This window comes from Sorex araneus, chromosome 4, assembly GCF_027595985.1.
Source record: "Sorex araneus isolate mSorAra2 chromosome 4, mSorAra2.pri, whole genome shotgun sequence".
Lineage (NCBI taxonomy): Eukaryota > Metazoa > Chordata > Mammalia > Eulipotyphla > Soricidae > Sorex > Sorex araneus.
In genome coordinates, this window is record NC_073305.1 from 209,854,715 (window position 1) to 209,878,492 (window position 23,778).

Consider the following 23,778-nt stretch of genomic DNA (forward strand, 5'->3'; position numbering starts at 1 on the left):
CTTGGAACCACGCCTGGCAGTGCTGGCGGGCCTTGGGGGCCATATGGGCTGTAGGGGATTGAGACCAGGAGACTCGAACCCTGGTCTTCCCCACTGTACTATGTCTGTGGGGACTGGGGGTCCCTCACGTCCTCTCCAGTACCCCCTGCCTGACACTTGGGAGTCAGGGCTTACCTCTGATAAAAAATTCAGGGGCTGACAGCCAGGCAAGGGGTAATGGGGAAAGAAAGGGGAAGGACTGGGGGTGACAGGGCGTGTGTGTGTGTGTGTGTGTGTGTGTGTGTGTGTGTGTGTGTGTGTTGAGGGAGGTGTTGGGGTACCAGGGGTTAAGAGGCTCCTGCTTGCAATAGGATGAGGGTGTGACAAGAGTGTGTGTTGAGGGAGGTGTTGGGGTGCAAGGGGGTTAGGTGCTCCTGTTTGCTTGCAGTAGGATGAGGGGGTGTGTGTGTGCGTGTGTGTGTGTGTGTGTGTGTGTGTGTGTATGCTGAAGGTGTTGGGGTAGAAGGGGGTAAGAGACTCCTGCTTGCAGTAGAACGATGGTGTGTGTGTGTGTGTGTGTTGAGGGTGTTGAGGGAGATGTTGGGGTGCCAGGGGGTAAGAGGCTCCCGTTTGCAGTAGGACGAGGGCATGTGTGTGTGTGTGTGTGTGTGTGTGTGTGTGTGTGTTGAGGGTGTTGAGCGAGGTGTTGGGGTGCAAGGGGGTAAGAGGCTCCCACTTGCAGTTGGACAAGGGCGTGTGTGTGTGTATGTGCGTGCGTGTATATGTGTGTGTGTGTGTGTGTGTGTGTGTGTGTGTGTGTGTGTGTGTTCGGGAAGGTGCTGGGGTGCAGGGGGCTAAGCGGCTCCCGCCTGCAGCGGGACGAGGGCGCCCCCAGCATCCCGCCGACGGGTATCTCGTGCCACGGGCCCGGGCCCCCCCACCCCGTGCCACCGCCGCGTGGCTCAGCCGCACGGGCGAGGCGAGTGCGGCGGGCCGGGGCGCCGGGGCGCGGGGCGCCGGGGCGGGCGCGGGGGGCCGGTTTCGCTTCCGGGTGAGGGGCGGGCGCGCCGAGCAGTTCCGGGGCGGGCGGCGGTTCCGGCTGTGCGGGCCGCGCCGCGGCTGCTGGTCCCGGGCGCGCGGAGGGCGCGAGCGGCGCGCGGGGGCCGAGGCGGCGCGAGGCGGCGGCCCATGGGGCGGGAGGCGTGAGGCCGCGGCCTGCCCGGGGCTCGGGGGGTGGGGGGAGCGGGGCGGGGCGATGGATAAACTGACCATCATCTCAGGATGTCTCTTTCTGGCCGCCGATATCTTCGCCATCGCCAGCATCGCCAACCCGGACTGGATCAACACCGGCGAGTCGGCGGGTGAGCGGCGGGCGCGGGGGGCGGCGGCGGGGGGCGAGGCGGGCGCCGCCCCCGGCGCGCGGGGCTCGCGGACCCGAGCCGACCCGGCTTCGGGAAACAAAGTCAAGGGGGGTAAAGGGGAGCGGGGGGTTGGGGGGGGAGATGCGAGGAAACTGAGGCCTCGGCGAGGGGCGTAGAAATCAGGCGGGGAGAGCGGCCGGCGCGCCCCGCGGACGGGGGGACGCAGGAGGGGTCGGGCAGGGGGAGGATGGGGGACACACACAATCCCGGCCGCATTCCTGGTGAGGGTTGGGGGTCACGGGCTGGGCGCCTCCGCCCGTGTGGCCGCGTCTCAGGCGCTCCTGGCGTGTATGACCCCCTCCACAACACACACACACACACACACACACATACACACACACACACCTGACCCCCCACAACACACCACACACACACACACACACACACACACACACACGCACACACACACCTGACCCCCCACAACACACCACACACACACACACACACACACACACGCACGCACCTACCTCTTCCCACCTTTGAAGTCTCCGTGGTGATAATTTGGATAATTTGGCTTTATTTTAGATCCCGGGGGTATAATAATACCGATAATGAACTTCATATTATGGAGCACCTTTTGATGCCAGCGCAAAAAAAAAAAAAAAAACGCACCAAAGGGAAGGGGGGGAAACAAACAACCTCCCCGTCCTGCCCCCCCCCCCCCCAACCGCGCTTCAGTATCCCAGAATTCAGTAACGCAGGAGCGTCGCAGGCAGCCCGCGGTCATCATTCGGACAGAGACTAGGGGGTACCCCCCCCCCCCGCACCCCGGGTGGGAGGGAAGCAGCTTCCCGGGGATCCCAGGTGAATGCCCTTGCAGGATTGTTCTCAGACACACACGCACTCACCCTCACCCAGACCTGTGAGACCAAACCTGTAATTAATGTAGCAGCTGTCGGGAGAGCCGCGGGGCGCGGGAGCGGGTTTCCGAACTGCTCTGCTCGCGCCGGTGCAGGTGAAGGGACAGGGACAGATGGCGTTTGGCAATGTCAAGCGGGGCCTCCGTGAATAATTTGCTGTAAAAAAATGTTTCACGGTGCTGTCAAACTTACTTCTTAAGTATTACTTGTGATTCTGTATTTATCCTGCCGTATTTTTAGCGCTTGCAAAAAAAAAAAAAAAAAAGCTGGTAGCGGGGACATTTGTTGCTTCCTCCTTATTTCCCTTCGCTGGATTCCCGTAACACGAAATCATGCTGTCACTTTTACTCATTATTAAAATAACGGTTAAAAAAAAGGGGGGGCTCCTTTTCTTGCCTATAGGGTTTCAGTTGAGCTCTTGATTGTAAAGCAGACGTGATAATTATGTGACAGTGTTAGCGAACACTATAGTAGTAATCAGATTGCAGTGTATGAATGTATCATAGCAACCCTGGTGTGTCTTAAACATGCGCAACTTTATATGTCAGTGAGAATCGCAACTTAAAAACACAAGGCATGTATCAGAATGATTGGAGATGATGGGCTTTATTTCTGAAGATGCTGGTGAAGTCAGTGGCCCTTCTGTTTCGTAAAGTTATGACATCCAGTGCATGACTTGTTTTTCTCTCAATTATGTGTAGTGTCTCCTTTTCATGAGACTGATTTTTTTACTGACTGTCACCATTCTGATAGAAAAGGTTCCTTTTTGCAAGGAAATTTCAGTTCCAGTCCCAGTGTATCACGCAGATTAAATGTTCATGAGTAAAGACTTAGTTGAATGGGAACTATTTGTTACATAAACAGAAGAAAGTAATCAGTAGCACTGTGTAACAGTCATGAGAAAATGAAAAATAGCATTCAAGGCACTAGAAAAAAGAATAGCTCCTCCAGTTGAAATGAAGTATGAGTGCGGTTCATTAGGGGCTGGAGCGATAGCACAGCGGGTAGGGCATTTGCCTTGCACGTGGTCGACCCGGGTTCGATTCCCAGCATCCCATATGGTCCCCTGAGCACCGCCAGGAGTGATTCCTGAGTGCATGAGCCAGGAGTAACCCCTGTGCATCACCAGGTGTGACCCAAAAAGCAAAAAAAAAAAAAAAAAAAAAAAGTCTTTGTAAGAGATGGGTGAGATAGAAGTCCAAGATTTGAAGGAAATGGAAAACATTTGAGGGACCAGGATGATAATAGAGAGGCTCGGATGTTTGCCTTGCACCTCGGCTAACCCAGGTTTGATCTTGGCATCCCACATGGTGTCCTGAGCACCGCAGACTTGTGGCAAAACAAACAAAAACAAACAAAACCCAAACAAACAAAAAGCAAAATGAACAATGAACGAAGAGTTGTAAAGAGCAGGCCATCCGAGGCCCTGATGGGACTAATGGGGAGTTCAGGAGCGTATAATGTGTACACCTTTTGGCCTTGGATGGGGACCCTCTACTTCAGCTGTGCCCAACTGTTTGGCACCGGGTGTGTAAAAATTAATAGAAGGTTTCATTCAGGTTTGGGATTAGCCAGATACCTGCAACAAACTGAAAAGAGAAGCAAAGATGTTTGGGTGTTGGACGAACGATTCCACGAGTATGGATGACTGTCAGCCGGATAAAGGGTTAAAAATGAATCAAGGAGGTAGCTGTTGGATCGGTCAGTGGAATCGTGGGCCTAATAGAATTGAAGACTTCCCTGGGAGTGAAATGTACCAAACTACTCTTCAGCTTCCTGATGACCAAAGCCCAGTGGAAGGGCAGGGGACCGTGAGTTCTGGATGCATGGCTCTTTCCTAACAGTTTGCATCGCGTCTCTGGCGCCCTTCAGTAGCCGGTGGTTAGGAGGAGGGCTGCAGCAGACAGAGGAGGGTTAGTGTTCTTGCACTGTGATGAGATGCACCCGATCTTTGCCTGCTGTTTGTGTTTGTATCCTCAGTATATACTTTGGTTGGTTGGTTTGGGGCCACACCAGGCAGTGCTCAGGGCCTGCTCCTGGCTCCGTGTCCAGGATCACTCCCGGCAGGCTTGGGACCCTATAGGTCGGTGTCAAGCCTGGGGATCCAACTTGGGGTCGTGGACTGCAAGGCAAACCCCCTGCAGGCTGTGCTGTTGCTCTGGCCACAAACCCTTGATCCTTTTATCTGAGCTGACAGTGTAGTTTTATGGTATAAAGTCAGTGCAGTCACACCTTCCAAATCAGTGGGACATTTGCAGGAGTTCAGGTTAGGTCTCAGCGGTGACAGGACTTGCTTTTGTCAGTCACCTGCATTTCACTTAAGTCACTAAAACCAGTATTCACATTTAGCCACAGCTGGCAGCTGAAAGTTAATTTGTGGTATATAGTATATGAAAGTGAGCGTGTTGTATATACATTATATAAAGGTTTTTTTTTTTCTTTTTGGGTCACACCCAGCGATGCACAGGGGTTACTCCTGGCTCTGCACTCAGGAATTACTCCTGGTGGTGCTCAGGGGACCATATGGGATGCTGGGAATCGAACCCGGGTCGGCCCCGTGCAAGGCAAACACCCTACCCGCTGTGCTATTGCTCCAGCCCCACATTATATAAAGGTTTTTTTTTTTTTTTTTTTTTTTTTTTTTTTTTTTTTTTTAAAAGTCTGATTGGGTTTTATTAAGTGATTCCTGGTGTGGGGTAGGTTTTTTTTTTTTTTTTTCTTTTTGGGTCACACCCAGCGATGCTCAGGGGTTACTCCTGGCTTTGCACTCAGGAATTACTCCTGGCGGTGCTTGGGGGACCATATGGGATGCCGGGGATCGAACCCGGGTCGGCCGCGTGCAAGGCAAACGCCCTACCCGCTGTGCTATCGCTCCGGCCCCACATTATATAAAGGTTTTGATGGTGACTTTTTTGCTTTTGTTTTGGGGCCACGGTCAGTTGTGCTCAGAGCTTACTCCTAGCTTTGTGCTCAGGGATCACTGTCGGCCATGATCAGGGGACCATATGTGGTGCTGGTTATTGAACCTAAGTCAGCTGCCTGCAAGGCAAACCCCCTCCCTGCTGTACCATTTCTCCTGTGCAGATGGTGATGTGTGTGTGTGTGTGTGTGTGTGTGTGTGTGCGCGCGCACGCGTGCGTGTCCGCTTGTTTTTCTCTCTGGGTGCTGGGAAGAAAATCCAGGAGAGGTACGCACTCTACCACTGAGCTCTTCAGTCTCCTTCCCACCTTTCCTCCCTCTGATTTTGTTTTGGGGCCATATTTTGTGATGCTCAGGGCTTACTCCTGGCTCTGCACTCAGGAATCACTCTTTTGGCAGTGGTTGGGGGACCGTGTGGGAAGTGGAGAATCGAACCCGGTCAACCATGTGCAAGGCAAGAACCTACCTGCTGTGCCATCTCATGGGTCCCCATCCTCTCTCTAATGTTTAAAATAGTTTTTCTTTTCTTTTCTTTTTGGGTCACACCCAGTGATGCTCAGGGGTTCCTCCTGACTCTGCACTCAGGCATTACTCCTGGTGGTGTTCGGGGACCATATGGGATGCCAGGGATTGAACATGGGTCAGCCGCATGCAAGGCAAACGCCCTCCCCCCTGTATTATCGCTCTGGCCCCTGTTTCAAATAATTTTATTTTGAAAGAACTGGAGCCGAAAGATTTGCAGAATGTAGTTTGAAATCGCTGCAGTGAAGTACTAAGCAAAAATTTCAGTATTCAAATCCAAACTTCTTCACTTTTACTAGCTCTGTGATTTTTGGCAAGCTATTTAGCCTGTTTCATAAAATAGGAAATAGTAAAAGTTAATCCGTGTGAAAAACATTTAGAACAATGTTTAACACAGTGGAAGTGGTCAGTATAGGTCAGCTATTGTTGTATTGCTGGTTGAGTTTATAATAAGAGGTATTGGAATTGCAGTTTTGAAAATTAAAGCTCCGAACTCTTTCAGACTCTTTTCTCCATATTACAAAGCACATCTCTTTCTCCTTCCTCCTCATCTACTTGAACTGCCATAGAAGAACTCCCAAACTCCAGATAAGCAAAAACAAAACAAAACAAATAGAATTACTGCCTCAGTCCCTAGCGGATAAATTGCATTACATAACTCCATACTTCATATTGGCAGAATCTTTAAGACATACTTGAAAGCTTTTTATTTTAAGGAGAGGTATACCCTCTTTACTCTACAGGGCTTAGGGAGCCTTAGTTGGTATTGGGGATGAACCCTTGTAGCCACGTAAGGCACGTGCCTTTCCCACTCATATTCTCTCCAGCCCCAGGTTTTAAAATTGTTTGTTTTAATCAGTTTAGATACAGAAAAAATGCATTCCTCTTATTTTCACTTGTATAGGGTAATAGTCACTGGACTTGTTCTAATAGCTTGTGTATTACGCGCGAAGGTAGGCTGAAACAGAATAGAAATGATGGTCAAGTAAGAAGGGTGCTTGCTTGCCTACAGCTAACTCAGATTTGATCCCCGGCACCCCATACGGTGCTCCAAGCCCCACCAGGAGTGATTCCTGATCTGAGAGCCAGGATAAGCCCTGAGCACCACAGGATGTGGCCCCAAAATGTGTGTGTGTGTGTGTGTGTGTGTGTGTATTCTGTATTTATGTGAAAGTACAAGATACAGAGAGGAGGCACTTCAGTAAGGATCCTGAGCTGCTTCTATCAGTAATAAAAACACATTAAAGTTGTAGGTGGAAATCATGGCAAAATTATGCAATTTTGTTATAACACTGTCAAATTTCTTTTACTGGAACTTAGCAATAGCAATATCTTGTATTCCATGCTCTATCATTTCTGAAATGTCCATCTCTTGATTTCTTAAATTTTATATTTGACCAATAAGATATTTTCACATTTTTCTCGACATAGCAGTGATTTGCACATGAGATTTAAGTTTGCTGTAAAAACTCCATTCAACAGTAGAGACAAGGGCCAGGGGGATTGCCCCAGAGCTGGAAGCCTGCTTCATGAGTGGAGGGGAGAAGGCAGATGGAATAGAGAAGGGATCACTAAGAAAATGATGGCTGCAGGAATCAGTCAAGTTGGGATGTGTGTGCCGAAAGTAGATAATGGACCAAACATGATGACCTCTCAGTGTCTGTGTTGCAAGCCATCATGCCCAAAAGTAGAGAGAGAGTATGGGGAATACTGTCTGCCATAGAGGCAGGGGGAGGGTGGGAAAGGTGGGGAGTGTATACCTGGAATATTGGTGGTGGGGAATGTGCACTGGTGGAGGGATGGGTGTTAGATCATTGTGAGATTGTAACCCAAACATGAAAGCTTGTAACTATCTCACGGTGATTCAATAAAATTTAAAAAATTAAAAAAAGAAAAACTCCATCCATTCAAGAAAATTCACTTATTGCCTGTATCATTTATGCACGCCTTTTGTTTAATTAAATGAGATTTAAAATTTCTTCCGTGACTGAAACTTTGTCAAATTATAGAAGGTATGGGTTTTAGCTTTAAAGTAATTTCCTTGGACTGGAGTAATAGTACAGCAGGTAGGGCAGTTTTGCCTTGCACGCGACCGACCTGGGTTGGATTCCCCAGCATCCCATATGGTTCCCCGAGAACCGCCAATTCCCGAGTGCAGAGCCATAATAATTCCTGTGCAAGCTGGGTGTGACCCAAAAAGCCAAAAATAAATAAATGAAATTTTTTTTTTAAAGTAATGTCCTTCCTGTATTAGCATCACGCTCTAACCAACTGAGCTAACCGGCCCCCTTAAAGTAATGTCCTTTAACTTCACTGAGGAAATAGTAGAGTGATTAAGGTTTTTGCCTTGCCTCTGGCTAACCCTGTTCTACCCCTGCCATTACATATGGTTTTCAGGCACCACCAGGAGTGACTCCTGAGCACAGAGCCAGGAGTAACAACTCTGAGCACCCACCAGGAATGGCCCAAAACAAACAAAAAGGGATATCCTTTGTTTTGTATATTAAGTACCTTCCTAGGGATGAGAAAACAGTGACAACGAGGGAAGGTACTTATTGCGAACACTTTGTGAGGAAAGGTATTTTAACATTATGAGTTATTGCGATAAAAACACAGTTACAAGGTTGGGGATGTCGCTCCATGCATGCAAGGCTGGCGCCCTACCCACTGTTCTCTCTGGCCTCTCCGATGAAGATTTCTAAACGCTTCCCCAAATCCCCTTGAGGTACTTGAAGGAATTCTCGCCATTCCTAATGAGAATTTCTAGAAACGCTTCTCATAGTTTTGTTGTGGTCTGTTATAGTTTATTTCGTTCTCAGTTGTTTGAATAGTGACATTCTTAGATGAGCAGTGTTCTGTTTGATTTGGTGCCCCAGCCTGCGGTGCTTGGGGCATCTCCCAGCACTGTCCCGGGAACTTCTCTTGGCAGTGCTCAGGGGAACACGTGCCGCTTGGCTCAGAACGGGGGCTTTTGAATGCAAAGCATGCACTTGAGCTCTTGGAACTAGCCCCTGCCCTCATTCTTATTTGTAAAAAATTGTTTCACTGGCTGTCATTTTGTATTTTTATCTTTCCCTATTTATATTCTGAGATAATTGAGGGGGGGAACAGAAGAAGGAATTAGGAGCTAAATATTTTATTACAGATAAAGAGGATGTGGAAGAATGTGCTTGATATTTGTGGACAAGCAGCTTCCTTCCTCTTCCTGGACCTCAGAGCTCAAAAGATAAATGATCCCGTCTTCAGCGGGACTGGAGCAGGCCACCTACCCTGGACGGCCTTCCAGCGTGAGGGCGCAGAGCTGAGTGCACCCATGGGCAGCGTGTCCCCGAAGACAAGAAGCTGGCCCACAGATCCCCCTTGTTTCCTCCTAAATTGCTGAATAAATTCCCTCTGAGCTGGAAGGGACTGGGTCAGGAGCCGTAGCTACCGCCCTCCCTGTCTTGGGTGAAAAGAGCAGAAAGAAAGAGGGAACACAGGTCACGACAGACACATTATAACAAAAAGTTTTCTTTCTCCTGAAGTGTGAACCCTGGGAAATGGATGGAGACATGAAAGATGTGGGCTGTGGGTACCGTTTCCCATTCTGCAACCCACCCCGCCTCTTCACAGGAAATGTTGGTAAACCTCAAATTGGAGACTGGTGTTTGACATCTGTCGCATGAGAGTTTATGGCGTACAGGCAGATTCTAGAGCCCCAGCGGGGGACCCCTGTCTTAAAACAAGTTATAAGCCGCACAGTTGATCAGTGTAGCAGTAGAAGATTATTACATGCTGAGCCCTTTCCTGTGACTTGAGTGATCTAAAGGTACTTTGACACGAAGGGACTCTCATGTCACTTGTTAACACCCTTTAGACGTTTGTTAATATGTGGGGGGGGGCAGGTGTGCTGCTGGGGGTTGAACCCAGGGCTTCCCACATGGCAAGGGCTGGACTTCGGAGTGATACCTTTGACTTTTATTAATGTTTGTGCTGGGGCTATGCCCGGTGGTGCTCAGGTATCACTTCAGCAGTGCTCGGGAGACCGTGTATAGTGGTGGCCGAGTCAGAGATTGAACCCAGCTCCGCCACACTCAGGCCTAGCGCCTAAGGTGCTGTGCTGTGTATCAGCGCCTTTTCTCCACACTGTCTCTCCCGCCCCTCTTACTGTACTTCTGACACGACTTGTTCAGGAGAGCAGAATTGTGTCTTTTCAAATGGCAAAAATCTTGAAGTTTTGTTCTTTTTTTTTTTTTTGCTTTTTTTGGGTCACACCCAGCGATGCTCAGGGGTTACTCCTGGCTTTGCACTCAGGAACTACTCCTGGCGGTGCTTGGGGGACCATATGGGATGCCGGGGATCGAACCCGGGTCGACCGCATGCAAGGCAAACGCCCTACCCGCTGTGCTATCGCTCTGGCCCCTTGAAGTTTTGTTCTTAAGTTTATAGACACTAACACAATTTCTTGACAGAAGTCTTTTCCCCTTAAGATGCGGTTGCTCTGGTGGTGGTTTGGGGCCAGACCTGGACTACTCCTACCGTGGTGCTCACAGGGACCATGTGGTGCTGGGACTCATACCTGGGCCTCCTGCATGCATAGATCGTGCTGTAGTTCTTTCTCTAGTCCCTTACATTCAGAAAATGGTTTTATTGAGATATAAGTTAGACTACCATAAAAAAAAAAACCATACACAAATACCCCATTTAAGTGTGTAACTCAATGGCTTTTAGTATATTCATAGAGGTGTATCAGCCATCATCACACTTTTAGACTTTTCTTTGAGGGGGGCAGGGAGCACCTCTGGTACTGGGGATTAAACTTGAGGTCCTTTGTATAAAGCATGAACTTTAGCCTTTTTAGCCATTTTCCTGACGTTATAATGGTTTCAGTATCTCAGGAAGAAACCCACATCCTTTAGCCATTACCCCCAACCTCCTCCTCCTCAACAATCACTAATCTACTCTGTCCTGTAGACTTTCCTGTTCTGGATATTTCATATAAATGGGATTATCCAGATGTAGTGTTTGTGACTGACTTCATCTTAGCATGTTATGAAGGTTCATTCATAATGTGATATATTTTTTTCTCATTTCCTCTTATTGCCAAATAATGTGGTATGGCTAGGTATACCACATTTTACTTATTCATCAGTTGATGAACATTTTGGCCAATAAATTTCTTTTACTTCCAAGAATAACATTTTTCCATAATGCTACAGTAAAAAGATTTTTAAAAGTCTTATTTCAGCCAGATAATAAGATTTTTTTAATAAAAATTCAAAGACCAGATTTTTTTTTTTTAAGTCACCCAGTTTTGTTTTGTTTCTAACAGTGTTACTGTGCTAGGAATCAAACCCCAGGCTTCACACATGCAAGGGACACTCTCTACCACTGAGCCGTGTCCCCAGCCTTGAGCTTTTTGTGTGTGTGGTGAGGGGGAGGGGTGCGGGGGGAGGGGGGATATTTATTTCAATGTGTACTTAAGCATTGAGCCTTACTGCTTAATCTTAGAGGGGGAATTTTAGACGGATAGTGAAATATTGCTGTTTATGAAACAACTATATATATATATAGTTATATATATATATATATATAAGAGCTTAACCATGCAACTTGAATGGATAGTTCCTGGTACATGGTGGCCTTGTCTTATGTCTTCTAAATGACCCAGGAGACTTGTACAACGACAGCAGTGATAATAGGTATACATTCCATATTTAGAAATGGTTTTTACCTGTTTATGACGACTTACATAAACACATATTTGGAGATGGTCAAAGGTTTTGTTTTCAAATTCTGAAGATGTTTCTTTTTTTACCCCGAATACTTTGTAGATTTGCTCGCTGCTTGCTAATAACGTTTTTGAATACTTTAAAAACTAGCAAGGGATTATATGTAGTCACCACATTATTTTATTTTCCCCTAGGTTTTTATTTTATATGGACAATAGGCTTGCAAAAAAGTAGTTAGTAAAGCTGTGGTTGAAATACTAGTGAGGTTAAGAAACATGAGGGAACCCAAGGATCTTTGAGGGTCAAGGTGTGAAAAATAAGTGTCTGGGGATAGAGCTCATTATTAGAGTACTTGCCTTGCATGCATGGGGCCCTGGGTTGTGTTCCTGTCACTGCATGGTCCTTAAATACCACTGAATGTGACCCAGAAGCCAATCAGACACCAGAAGTACCTAACTCAGAATCACTTTTTGTGGTCTTGGGTTCTACCTGGTGATGCTCAGGGGACCATATGTCCCAGGGAATGGACCTGGCCTTACAAAGCATGCACTCTCTCTCCGCCTCTCAAAACTCACTTTCCATTAATATTGCTCTGTAAATTTTACTGTGTATCCTTTCAGTATCAATAAGTTTTAAGGAAGAGACCTTTATTATGTGCCATAAGGAAGTAGACTGTGTTGGTACTTTGATTTTTTTTTTTTGCTTTAGCTTTAACAAAATAAACATTTGGGTTTGGACGTTGCTTTAAATACATGTATTTATAGAATTTCCTTAGAGGAAGTCTCAGTATATACTGCCAGTTCAGTTTTTGAAGCAAAATGACATTTCTTTGAACAATTGCGTTTATTTTCTTAATTAGGATGAAAAAGGCTGTACTTTTTATATGGCTCTTTATTCCAGCTTTGCTATAAATAAAGGGTCCCATTTGGCATTTTGACACTTGCTGTTGTGTATGTTGAGCATAAAAACAGCTGTTAACTTTTAATATAGATCTGTTCAATGAGGCCCATATACTGCTATCATTAGATACTTAATGGAGAAAAAAAATTGCAGTTAGCTGGGTCAGGTAAAAAAGCAGGAGCGCAGAATTTCACTTATTCTCCCCATCTGTGGCATATTCAGTGTCAGTTAGATACCTGGGACAGTTAGGGCCACTTTAAGTTCTTTTAAGTTCTTTTTAAAAAAATTGGTGAGCACAGTCCAATTGGTTCTGCTGACAGGACGCTAACGTCAAAGTCAACCATCTCCAAGCCGTGTCATCTGTGACCATTTCATTTGTAAATTGTAGTGACTTCGATAAGGTCTTTTATTTCCTATGATAGTACCTTCCTGCCTGCCTTCTTTCTGCCCCTCCCTCCCCATATCTAGCCATGCTCAGGGCTTACTCCTGGCTCTGTGCTCAGGAATTCCTCCTGCTGGCACTAGAAAGATCAGATGCATAGCCGAGGCTCCATCAGGCTTGGTTCATGCAAAGCAAACACCTTAACCCCTGTTATGTCTCTCTGGCCTTACTTGAAGGATTTCTTAAATCTTCTTACTTGAGTTTATTCCAGATAGCTTTGCAACAGATGTTTATTGACATGTGTAGTCTATAAGGAACGGGACTAAGTATTCTGAGGGATTATGTTTCATCAAATGAAAAAGTATTTTATTCTAAAGAAGTTGTGTATGGGAATATAAAGTTGCATATGTATGAAATTACATATATATATGTATATATAAGCAATGAAGTTACTTTCTGCCCAGGTGGCCAAGGAGATCACATTTGATCTTAATGTAAGATGCATTTAGTAATTAGTATTTAATTAGACTTGGGCAGTTTCTTGAGTTGAAAATGGAATGGCTTGATTAAATGTGTTAGCACAGAAATTTCCTATGTAGTCCATTCCCGTACATTGCTGCTAAATTTATCTTTCCAAAGGATAACTATAATTGCAGCTATTTATATAAGCATTACTTTGTGGAACTCCTCCAAATCCTTACAAAATTCCTACTGTGTATGCTTTATTAGCCCTACCGACACACTGAGCAGTTAACTTGCTCAAGGTCACACGCTGATAAATAAAAGAGCAAGATTTGAATTCAAGGAAGTCTAGCTCCAGGCCTGACTCTTAACCCCTGCTGTGTTTGTTCCAGAAGAAACCTTCAGTGACACTTCCACAGAATAAAAGCACAGTATGCCTGTACCTTAACTTTCCAAACTTCCATCTAACTTTCTCTTTTGTGGGTCTACATTTTAATACCTCCTATTTCTTCCTATTTCCGAAATACAGTCCATATTCTCATCTCTTAAATCTCTGCTTTTGTTCCTTTGTTCCTTTTTTTTTTTTTTGGCTGGGGTGTGGGGGGCAGGGGGCTGGGAGGCACACGTGACTGCATTCAAGACTTACTCCTGGCCGGCTGGTGGAACCATATGCAGTGCTGGAGATTAAACCTGGGCGGCCACATGCAAGGCAGTGCCCTAACCACTATACTATTCCTCCCACCCACTTTGGTTCATTTTCAGCCTGAAATGCCTTTTTACTCTTCCTGTCTTATTTATTAGTTTCCTACCCACCTTCACCTTCGAAGCATCTCTCCACTGCCATCCTTCATCTTCATAAAATACCTTTTTTGGTAGTTTTTATTTATTTATTTATTTATTTTTTAATTTATTTATTTTTATTTTTATTTTTTATTTTTTTATTTATTTATTTTTAATTAGAGAATCACCGTGAGGGTACAGTTACAGATTTATACACTTTTGTGCTTATACTTCCCTCATACAAAGTTTGGGAACCCATCCCTTCACCAGTGCCCATTCTCCACCACCCGTAAACCCAGTGTCCCTCCCACCCTCCCCAATCCCATCTCCCCCCCACCCCACCCTGCCACTGTGGCAAGGCATTCCCTTCTGTTTTCTCTCTCTAATTAGCTGTTGTGGTTTGCAATAAAGGTGTTGAGTGGCCGCTGTGCTCAGTCTCTAGCCCTCATTCAGCCCGCAACTCCCTTCCCCCACATGGCCTTCGACTACAATGTAGTTGGTGATCGCTTCTCTGAGTTGACCTTTCCCCGGAACGTGAGGCCAGCCTCGAAGCCATGGAGTCAACCTCCTGGTACTTATTTCTACAGTTCTTGGGTGTTAGTCTCCCACTCTGTTATTCTATATAACCTTTTTTGGTAGTTTTTAAATTGTGGAGCCCCTCCTGGGGGTGTTGAATGTAGCGATGCTGGGTGGGGGATGCTGGGTGGGGAATGGAGGGGCAGGAGGGCCACGCCATGTGCTCGGGGCCAGCACCGTGAGGACCAGATCCCTCGCCTTTTGCACAGGAAGTGTCTGCACTCTGTCCCCAGAGCCACGCCAAACGCTTTCATTAGTCAAATGATGTTCTTTTTTTTTTTTTTTTTTGCTTTTTGGGTCACACCTGGCGATGCACAGGGGTTACTCCTGGCTCTGCACTCAGGAATTACTCCTGGTGGTGCTCAGGGGACCGCATGGGATGCTAGGAATTGAATGAGGGTCAGCTGCAAGCAAGGCAAACGCCCTCCCCGCTGTGCTATCGCTCCAGCCCCTCAAATGATGTTCTGATGCCCTCGGTTCTCTGTATTCCTTGGTAACACCTTGGATGTTTTACTCTAGTTTTTGTTTTGTTTTGTTGAGTGTTCCCCTGTTTTCTGGCCTAAGAGATATAACACACTTATACTTAGGTAGTCCTCGGTTCAAACTTTGATGTGGCAGGAAAAAAAGAAAGTGATACCAAACTCTTGAGTATGGGGGAGGGTAGAACTGGCAGTTCTTGGTTTCAGCGTTCTGTGTTTGAAGCAGGACTTTGTTCAAGTAGAAAGGGACTAGCACACCAATACATGGGGCTCCCGGAGCTCAGGGCTAAAAGACTGGCCTTGAGGCCCTGAGATTATTCTCAGATCCTGTACTCTCCGCACCACAAGAGTGTGTGATCTCTGGTGTACTGTTAGCTGTGTGTGCATGTGTGACTCCGGGTGAGCACTACAGCTGAAGATGTGTGAGCCTCAAAGGGACCCACCCACAACTGCTACAACTAGAGTATTGGTGAGCACTGTAATCGTGAGCCCAACCCCAGATCAGCCCCATGGCGGAGCAGCCCCAGCAGGGTGGGGTGGGCAATGCCTTGTTTATCTCGGCTGTGGGGGAGAAAAGGGAAGGGGGTAGAATATTTGACCTTTCTAGTCTTACCTCATTTTCACAAGTTACATTGTTTTAACTTACTAAGTTGTAAGTTGTACATTGTTACAATTTACTAAGTTATAAGTGATACATTCATGTAACTTACTAAGTAGGTTTTTAAACATTGGAGTTCAGTCTTCTTTTTTTTTATTTAAATGTTATCAGGTGATTTTCACTTTGGAAAAAGTACAACAGAGTCATGTTTGCATATGAGAATCCCAGGTTTGACACCTGGAGCACCACCAGGAATGATCCCTGAGGTTTAGCGCCAGAAGTAGCCCCCAGACATCACAAGGCGTCATCCCCCATGCGCCCCTCCCGGCCACCCCCTCCTGCACAATACTGAGGCAGAGGAGATACCTCCAAGAGCCGGTGGGCTTGCTTTCAACCACCTGACCCCTCCAAACACCGCTACAAGCAGTGCCAAGCGTGGAACCAAGAGTTGCTTCTGAGGACCACCAGGTGTGACTGGAAAACGGCAAAAAGCTTAATGGGTCAGGGATGTTCCCCAGTGGTGGAGCACTTGCACGTGTGAGCCCTGGGCTCCATTCTCAGTCCTATCAGCCCCCAAAACCTCTCTTTTGCTCTATTTTGTAACCTAACTGGCAATAAAATACTGTTTTTCTCTTTATTCATCCACGGGGCCCACCAACAGGAGCCATAGATCCAGCCTCATGTCTTACCTCCCCCAACAGGAGAGAGCACCCACCCAGGATAAGACCCTCCTTGCTCCCACATTCTCACTGTCGCACACCACATGGATCATGTGTGCACTCAAGGGTTCACATACACCACCTTTGTTTCCATCACGCTAATTATCTTTGGAATTCTATCAGAAAATCTCAAGATACATTTTTCTGTAAATCTCTCTTTCTTTATAGATAAGTCAAAATCTGGCCAAATGTATTGTTTACAAATACAAGACAAATCTCAGTGAAGCATATGTGTCACGCAGAAGGAATGTCGTAAGCTATGGCCAGATCGACAAAGGAGCAGAGAAATAAACTACCTTATTTGTATTTCGAGTGTTACTAGTAATGCACCTGTGCCTTCTACTTTTTGTTACTGCAGAAGTAAATATTTCCACGACAACATGGTTTTATCAACCAATCTGGGAATTAATATTCATCCAAAGAATTAGCCTATTAATATATAAATTACCTTTCTGGAGCCAGGGAGATAGTACATGGGTTAAGGTGCTTTACCTTGTAGGTGGCTGATCTGGTTCTATCACTGGTATCACGTATGGTTCCCCAAGAGCTGCCAGGAGGGACCCCCAAGCACAGAATCAAGAGTAAGCCCTGAGCACAACTGTTTTGGCTCCCAAAAATAATGGGTGTGGGGGGGTAAATCTTTAATGCACAGACTGGCTGGGCAGTGGAGGGTCCTTGTTCACTGCAGAGCCCAGGCCACTTGATGGACAGCTCGTCAGGTCCTGCAGCGGGTCCAGTTTCTGCTCCCTCCACCACATGCACGGCCAGGGGAAAGTCGGAGCAGCCATAGTTGATCTCTTCCAGCTCTACACCGCCTCCATCCCAACGTGTTCCAGGCTCCAACCGTCTGGAGGGTACTGACAGTTGGTGAGCCTAAACGCCCCCAAGTCAATTTTAAAGTAAAGAGATTACCCTTTCATCTTGTAATTCTTTTTTCTCACCCTGGAGTAAAACATGCTCCTGGTTCTTCACTGAATAGCTGCCTTTCTTCTTAAGTGCACTAAGAGAGCCGAGGCCCACGCAGCACAGCCAAGTGTTTATATGCAAGTGCGATTTGGCCCATCAAAGATAATATGTATTGGGCAATTTTCCAGCAATGATGACAGATTATGCTAAACCATTAGCATTCCGTCAACCCTCTTACTCTAGTGAACAGTTGCTAAGTGGGTTGTGGATATAGTCTATGGGACCAGGGTGGATTTCCCCTCTCTTGGCTAAGGATGTAAACCATGACCTCATTAGTTGAATTTAGTAACTACGTTTAGATAAAGGGCTTTAAAAGAAAAGAATGAATGACAGTCCCAGGTAGTCTCTAAGGTAATTTGTTACAATAAGGAGTCTGTTAAAATAATTGAAAATAGAGCTACCTTACGATCCAGTAATTATATACATTGGCATCAGTCCCGAGAAAACCAAGTCACTAATTCATAGATATATGCACATCGGTGTTCATTCCAGAGCTATTCACAATAGTCTAGATCAACCTGGAAATAACTCAAGGATCCAAAAGCTGATAGGGATAAATTACTATTTTATTTATTTATTTAGTATTTTGGGCCGTAGTTGGCAGTGCCCAGGCCTTACTCCTGGCTTGGTGCTCAGGGATCACTCCTGATGGACTCTCGGGACAGGACTGGGTGCTGGGACAATGCTGGGTCTCGGGAGGCTGCATGCAAGGCAGGCACCCTGCTCATGGTGCTGTCCCTCCAGCCTGAAAATTAAATCCTTTCTGTTTGGGGGCCACAGCTGGCCGTGCTCACAGACCTACATGGCGCTAGGTATAAGGTATCACATATGGGCCTCCTGCACCCAAACCTGCCCTCTGCCGTCTAACGTATGTCTCCTGTTCCAGGAGAATTAAACCTCAAGCACCGGGCGGTCTACTTAAAGCAGACATCCTATTAGCTGTTAGTTTGATTTTAAATGGTTACAGGCGGATAGCTGCCTCCTAGACAATAAACAGATGCACACTGGAAATAGGCCTCTACTGCTCCCAGAATCAGTCCTATATTGGCACCCCTGGTGTCCTCCCCCTCCCCTCCCCCCAGATATTTTAATATCCTTTTTTATAATGGTCTTCACAACTGTCAAGGTGGACGAGAATATTATCACTGAGAATATTATCACATTTCCTTACTATGATCTTTCTTGTTTTCATTTGTTTCCAAGTGGTTGGCCAGAACTTTTGTTCTTTGTTAGCCTTCACACACGATCCCTCCTCAGCCCTCCCGCTTAAACGATGCCTGCTGTGACAGGTGCCCAACTTGGCCATTCAAGCAGTTAGCTGCCGATGTCATCATTTATTCCAGATGGGCAGGGACGGTGCAGTCACATTCTTCTATCCCTTTATACTTCGGGAGCTCCACCCCAATCATATAGGAAAAGCAAAATGGAAAAGAATTGTATCTTTAATATTATATGAAAAACCGAACCTCAACAGTACGGACAGCAAAGCAAACTGTAAAACAGTTATGTATGTTTATATAGAAAATAATTACAGAAAGCAAAATTAAATAAGTGGGACAATCAAATAAAAAAAATTCTGTATAGAATAAGAAAATATTAGCAGAAGGACTAGGTAGCTCAGAGGTAGACCATTTGCCTGGCATGGGTGAAGTCTTGACGTTGAACCTTACCACCATAAAAAAAAAATTAATGTGACAATAAAACATTCAAGGTACATAAAGAATTTAGGAACACAATGATAAAACCCAACCCAATTAAGTGGGTAGAAGGTTTCAATAGATACTTCTGACATGTGGAAAGATAGTCATCGTTTTATTTTTAAGGATGTGTGAACCAAAACTATAATGAATTACAACTTCCCACCTATGAGAATGGCTTATATAAAAATGTACAAAAACAAGTATTGGTGAGGATCTGGAGGAAAATTAACACCTTGCACTGCTCGTGGGAGGTAAATTGGTGCTACAACCATCTCTGAAGAACTGTGGAGCTTCCCCAAGAGGCTAAAAAAATAGAACTGCCAAATGATCAAGCAATTCTGCTTCTGGATATTTATCCGAAGAATATGAAATGTTCCACTCAAAAAGTTAAATTCACCTGTGCTTATTGTAGCATTGTTTGCAATAGCTAAGAAATGACAACAACTACGAAACGGCTGTGATAGATGATTGGATAAAAAAATGTGGGTATATACACCCTAGGATAGTATTCAGTTATTTAAAAACAGATTAAATTTTATTATTTGTAGTGAAACTGAGGGGGGTAGGTGAAGCAAAGTCAGCCAAAGGGGAAAGGCAAACACTGTATGTACCCTTATATACAAAATAAGTAAGACCGGTGACTGGACAAAACAAAATCAGTTGGAACAGACAAATATATGGAGATTACCAGAGAGGAAGAGCTTGGGAGAGAGTGCAGGTGTCTTGGGGAGAGTGCGGTGGGGATTCATTTTTGTTGAATTCCTCTCTTCCTTGGTATCAGGGTGGGATGATCTGACTTATTCATCATACCCCCATTTTCAGTAGCTTGAATGTCTTTTTTTCTTTGAGAATTTCATTCTACTTAATCCTGCCGGTATTTCCAAATACTTAGAACTTTCTAAGTATTTGTAATGCTTAGAACTTTCTCTTTATGAATTCAAAGATGCTTAGAACTTTCTCTTTATGAATTCAAAGATGACCTGGCAGATTTTCCTCTTGGTTCTCCTTCCTCTTTGGTAATAAGTAGTTTCCTGCATTACAGCATCAGAGTAATAAGTGCTTCTTGATAACTAAACATGTAAATTGTATGTGAGGGAGCCGCATTCTTACTTATTTTTTTTTGCTTTTTGGGTCACACCCAGCAATGCTCAGAGCCTACTCATGGCTCTGCACTCAGGAATTACTCCTGGCGGTGCTTGGGGGACCATATGGACTGTCAGGGATTGAACTCGGGTCAGTCACGTGCAAGGCAAATGCCCTACCTGCTGTACTATCGCTCCGGCCTGAGCTGCATTCTTTTTTTTTTTTTTTTTGCTTTTTGGGTCACACCCCGAAATGCACAGGGGTCACTCCTGGCTCATGCACTCAGGAATCACCCCTGGCGGTGCTCAGGGGACCATGTGGGATGCTGGGATTTGAACCCGGGTCGGCCGCGTGCAAGGCAAACGCCCTACCCGCTGTGCTATCACTCCAGCCCCTGTGCTGCATTCTTTTTTTTTTTTTCTTTTTGGGTCACACCTGGCGATGCACAGGGGTTACTCCTGGCTCTGCCCTTAGAAATTGCTCCTGTTGGTGCTTGGGGGACCATATGGGATGTTGGGAATTGAACCTGGGCCAGCCGTGTGCAAGGCAAATGCCCTACCCACTGTGTTATTGCTCCAGCCCCCCCCTCCCCCCCCCCCGACTGCATCTGGCTCTGTGTTCAGGGATCATTCCTGGTAGTGCTTCTTCAGGGAACCCTATGGGGAGCCGGAGATCTAACCTGGGTTGGCTGCATGCAAAGCAAGTGCCCTGCCTGCTGTATTCTAGCCCCTCTGTGATGTTTTGCTGGTAAGATACATAGAGGGAGCATGATAAAAATACAGTTCTTGGACATTTTTTAGATGAGAGATGGTAGAAATATACCACTATATAAACTACAGTCTCATTCATTAAAGCAAATAAAAATAGCAATGAAACAAAGACATAATAACTACTTGTGAAATGAACTCTGTGTCCTTTGAAAAGGGAATGATTAAGGGAGAAAATATGTAAATAACTTGAGAACACAAGCTGTTATTTGAGATTTTGCCGAGTAAGAATCTTGGGAATTAAAAATTTAGTTGGATTTGCTTAAAGTACTTTTATGTTGTAAATCTCCAGTTTTTTTAAAAAATTATAAGCATTTGAAGAATTTTAGCAGAATCAGATTGGAACTTTATGTTTTTAATCTGAACTGTCTTTCACAGATGACTTTAAAATGTAATTCAATGTGACAAAATTGTTCAGAAGATGATTTCAACGTAGTTTTGTCTTTCTTTTTCTTCTTTTGATTTTTGGTCCACACCCGGCAGTGCTCAGGGACTATTCCTGGCACTGTGCTTAGGGTCCCCCCCAGGGGCCCGGGGTGCTGGGATTGAATCTGTGCCTCCACTCCTCTCACAGGGCTCAGCCCATTGAACTCTCTCTGGTGCTCAAAACAGATTTAAAAGGAAGTAAGGCAGCCAGTGAGAATACGTGGACATTCTTTTTTTTTTTTTTTGCTTTTTGGGTCACACCTGGCGATGCACAGGGGTTACTCCTGGCTCTACACTCAGGAATCACTCCTGGCGATGCTCAGGGGACCATATGGGATGCTGGGAATCGAACCCGGGTTGGCCTCGTGCAAGGCAAACGCCCTACCTGCTGTGCTATCGCTCCAGCCCCTGGACATTCTTTTTTATCACAAAGTATAAAATAATGTCAGTCTTTTGTTAAATTAACTGAGTGTCCAACCCCCTGGGGAAAATTACTTTCGCTGTCCAAAGTAGCTCTCTGCGATAAATGTGACGCTTGTTTCTGAGAGAGAAGTTTTTGAGACGTCTCTGTTGGTGTTTGAACACATTGGAAAAGCATTGAACAGTTCTATAGAAAATTCTTCAGTGGTAAGCATTGAGCCCAGCTGTTGACTCAAACATGGTGTATGTCCTAACTTTCCTTTTTTTCTAGCTTGTATCTAGCCTGTTACTCAGTTTTAGGCTATTCTGGAAATGAAGCTTATGTAAAACACTTATAATACCTCTACTGGCATTAAGTTCCCAGAGCACAGTGGCAGCTATTATTGTTTATTCTTTCACGTCCAAATTCATGTGATAAGGAAGGGAATTTTATTGTAAGTGTCCCTTATTTTAATGTCAAGATTTTGAAGTAGAGCTTAGGATCTAGCTAAGTTTTCCTCAACCAAACATTTGAGATTATGTTTGGAAAATAGAATGAAAACTGCCAAAATACCCGTTCTGCTTGTCTGGTGGCAAGAAGATTGAATTTCTTCTTTGTTTCCTGTTCCTAGCCCTTGCCTTCAGTTTCTCTAGTGCAGTGAAAATTTCTGTATTCCTTTGAAATTCTTTCCTGACTGACAAAAGAGAACAATCACTGAGAATACTGCTAGCTAACTGTAACATTTTGTTGAGAACCTCTGTATGTGGATTTAATTTTTGAATTCTGTAATTTTTAGGTAGAGTTCCATAGTTCTAAATTACCAATATTCTAGATGATAGCCATTCATTAATGAATTTTTATCCAAAAAAAAGTTTGTGATTGCTAATTATCAATTATGATCAGTGACCAAAAATAATTGCTGGAGTTTCTCCTTCAGGTTGTAATGTAATAATTACAACAAATACATCTACATATATTCGTGTGAGTAAATGTAATTTTTCTATATTGTGACCACTCACTTGCCTTAAGTAGTAAGTAGCACTGTAGCACTGTCATCCGGTTGTTCATTGATTTGCTCGAGCGGGCACCAATAATGTCTCCATTATGAGACTTGTTACTGTTTTTGGCATATCGAATAGCCACGGGGAGCTTGCCGGGCTCTCTGAGAGGGATGGAAGAATTGAACCCTGGTTGGCCGTGTACAGGGCAAATGCCCTAAGAAGATCTTAAAACTTAATCACAGAAGTATAAAAGTAATAGTCCAGAGATATCTGAAGGGTGTTTATTTTTGCAATTGCTTTCTCTTTAGACTGTTTTTTTTTCCTGTATTTAACTTCTTTTAGTTATTGTGCCATTTAATGTATTCAATCGAATTTTCTTCTTCTTTTTTTTTGGGGGGGGGGGAGCTGTTGGGGGAGGCAGGGAACAAACCCTGTCATGCTCAGGGGTTACTCCTGGCTCTCCACTCAGACCTCCTCCTGGTGGTGCTCGGGGGACCATATGGGATGCTGGAGATTGAACCTGAGTCGGCTGTGTGCAAGGCAAGCCCACTACACGCTGTGCTATCTCTCTAGCCCCATCACATTTTCTTTAATATTTCTCTAAGACCCTGCTTTTCCAAGGTGATGCAGATTGTCTTATTTTATGTTTTACATTTACACCCCACTTTACGTTCCTTCTTACCTTATATGTGAATGAGTGTCTGAGATCGGAATGTCAGTCCCTTTTACCTCCCTTGCAGTGTTCATGTTTTTTAAAGCCATAGAAGGCAGATAGTTGAAAGTACATTGCTGGCATTTTAAATTCCCCCAAGTTCGAAAGAACTTTCTCTGGGCTGGTAGATATATGTATGATTCATAACTTGAAACCGGGTTGCTTCTAGTTCTTAATTGAGGTGACATTTACAATCTTCTGGTCTTATCTCAGGAGAAAAAGCTAAAGTGCTTTAATATCATACAAAATATATTAGCATTCTGGAAAATTTATTTTCTTTTCTCTCTTCCTCTTTTAAAGATTTTTACATGTCTCATTTTGTCACAGAATTACTTTGTTAACCAATATCCTTGAAACTTTATGCACATGAATATTATGGAAAGAAAATGCTATCACTTTATTTTGATTTTGGGCG

The 23,778-nt window shown here is 45.0% G+C and overlaps 1 protein-coding gene across 1 annotated transcript in view; it reads left to right on the top strand.

Moving 5' to 3' along the window:
- Nucleotides 1–1,137: 1,137 nt before the first annotated feature.
- Nucleotides 1,138–23,778, top strand: part of MOSMO (modulator of smoothened) — a 72,582-nt gene continuing 49,941 nt past the window's right edge. Inside the window, exon 1 of the mRNA XM_055134678.1 lies at nucleotides 1,138–1,340. Within this exon, the coding sequence (XP_054990653.1) occupies nucleotides 1,235–1,340 (106 nt within the window). The 5' untranslated portion in view covers nucleotides 1,138–1,234. The remainder of the gene's footprint in view (nucleotides 1,341–23,778) is intronic.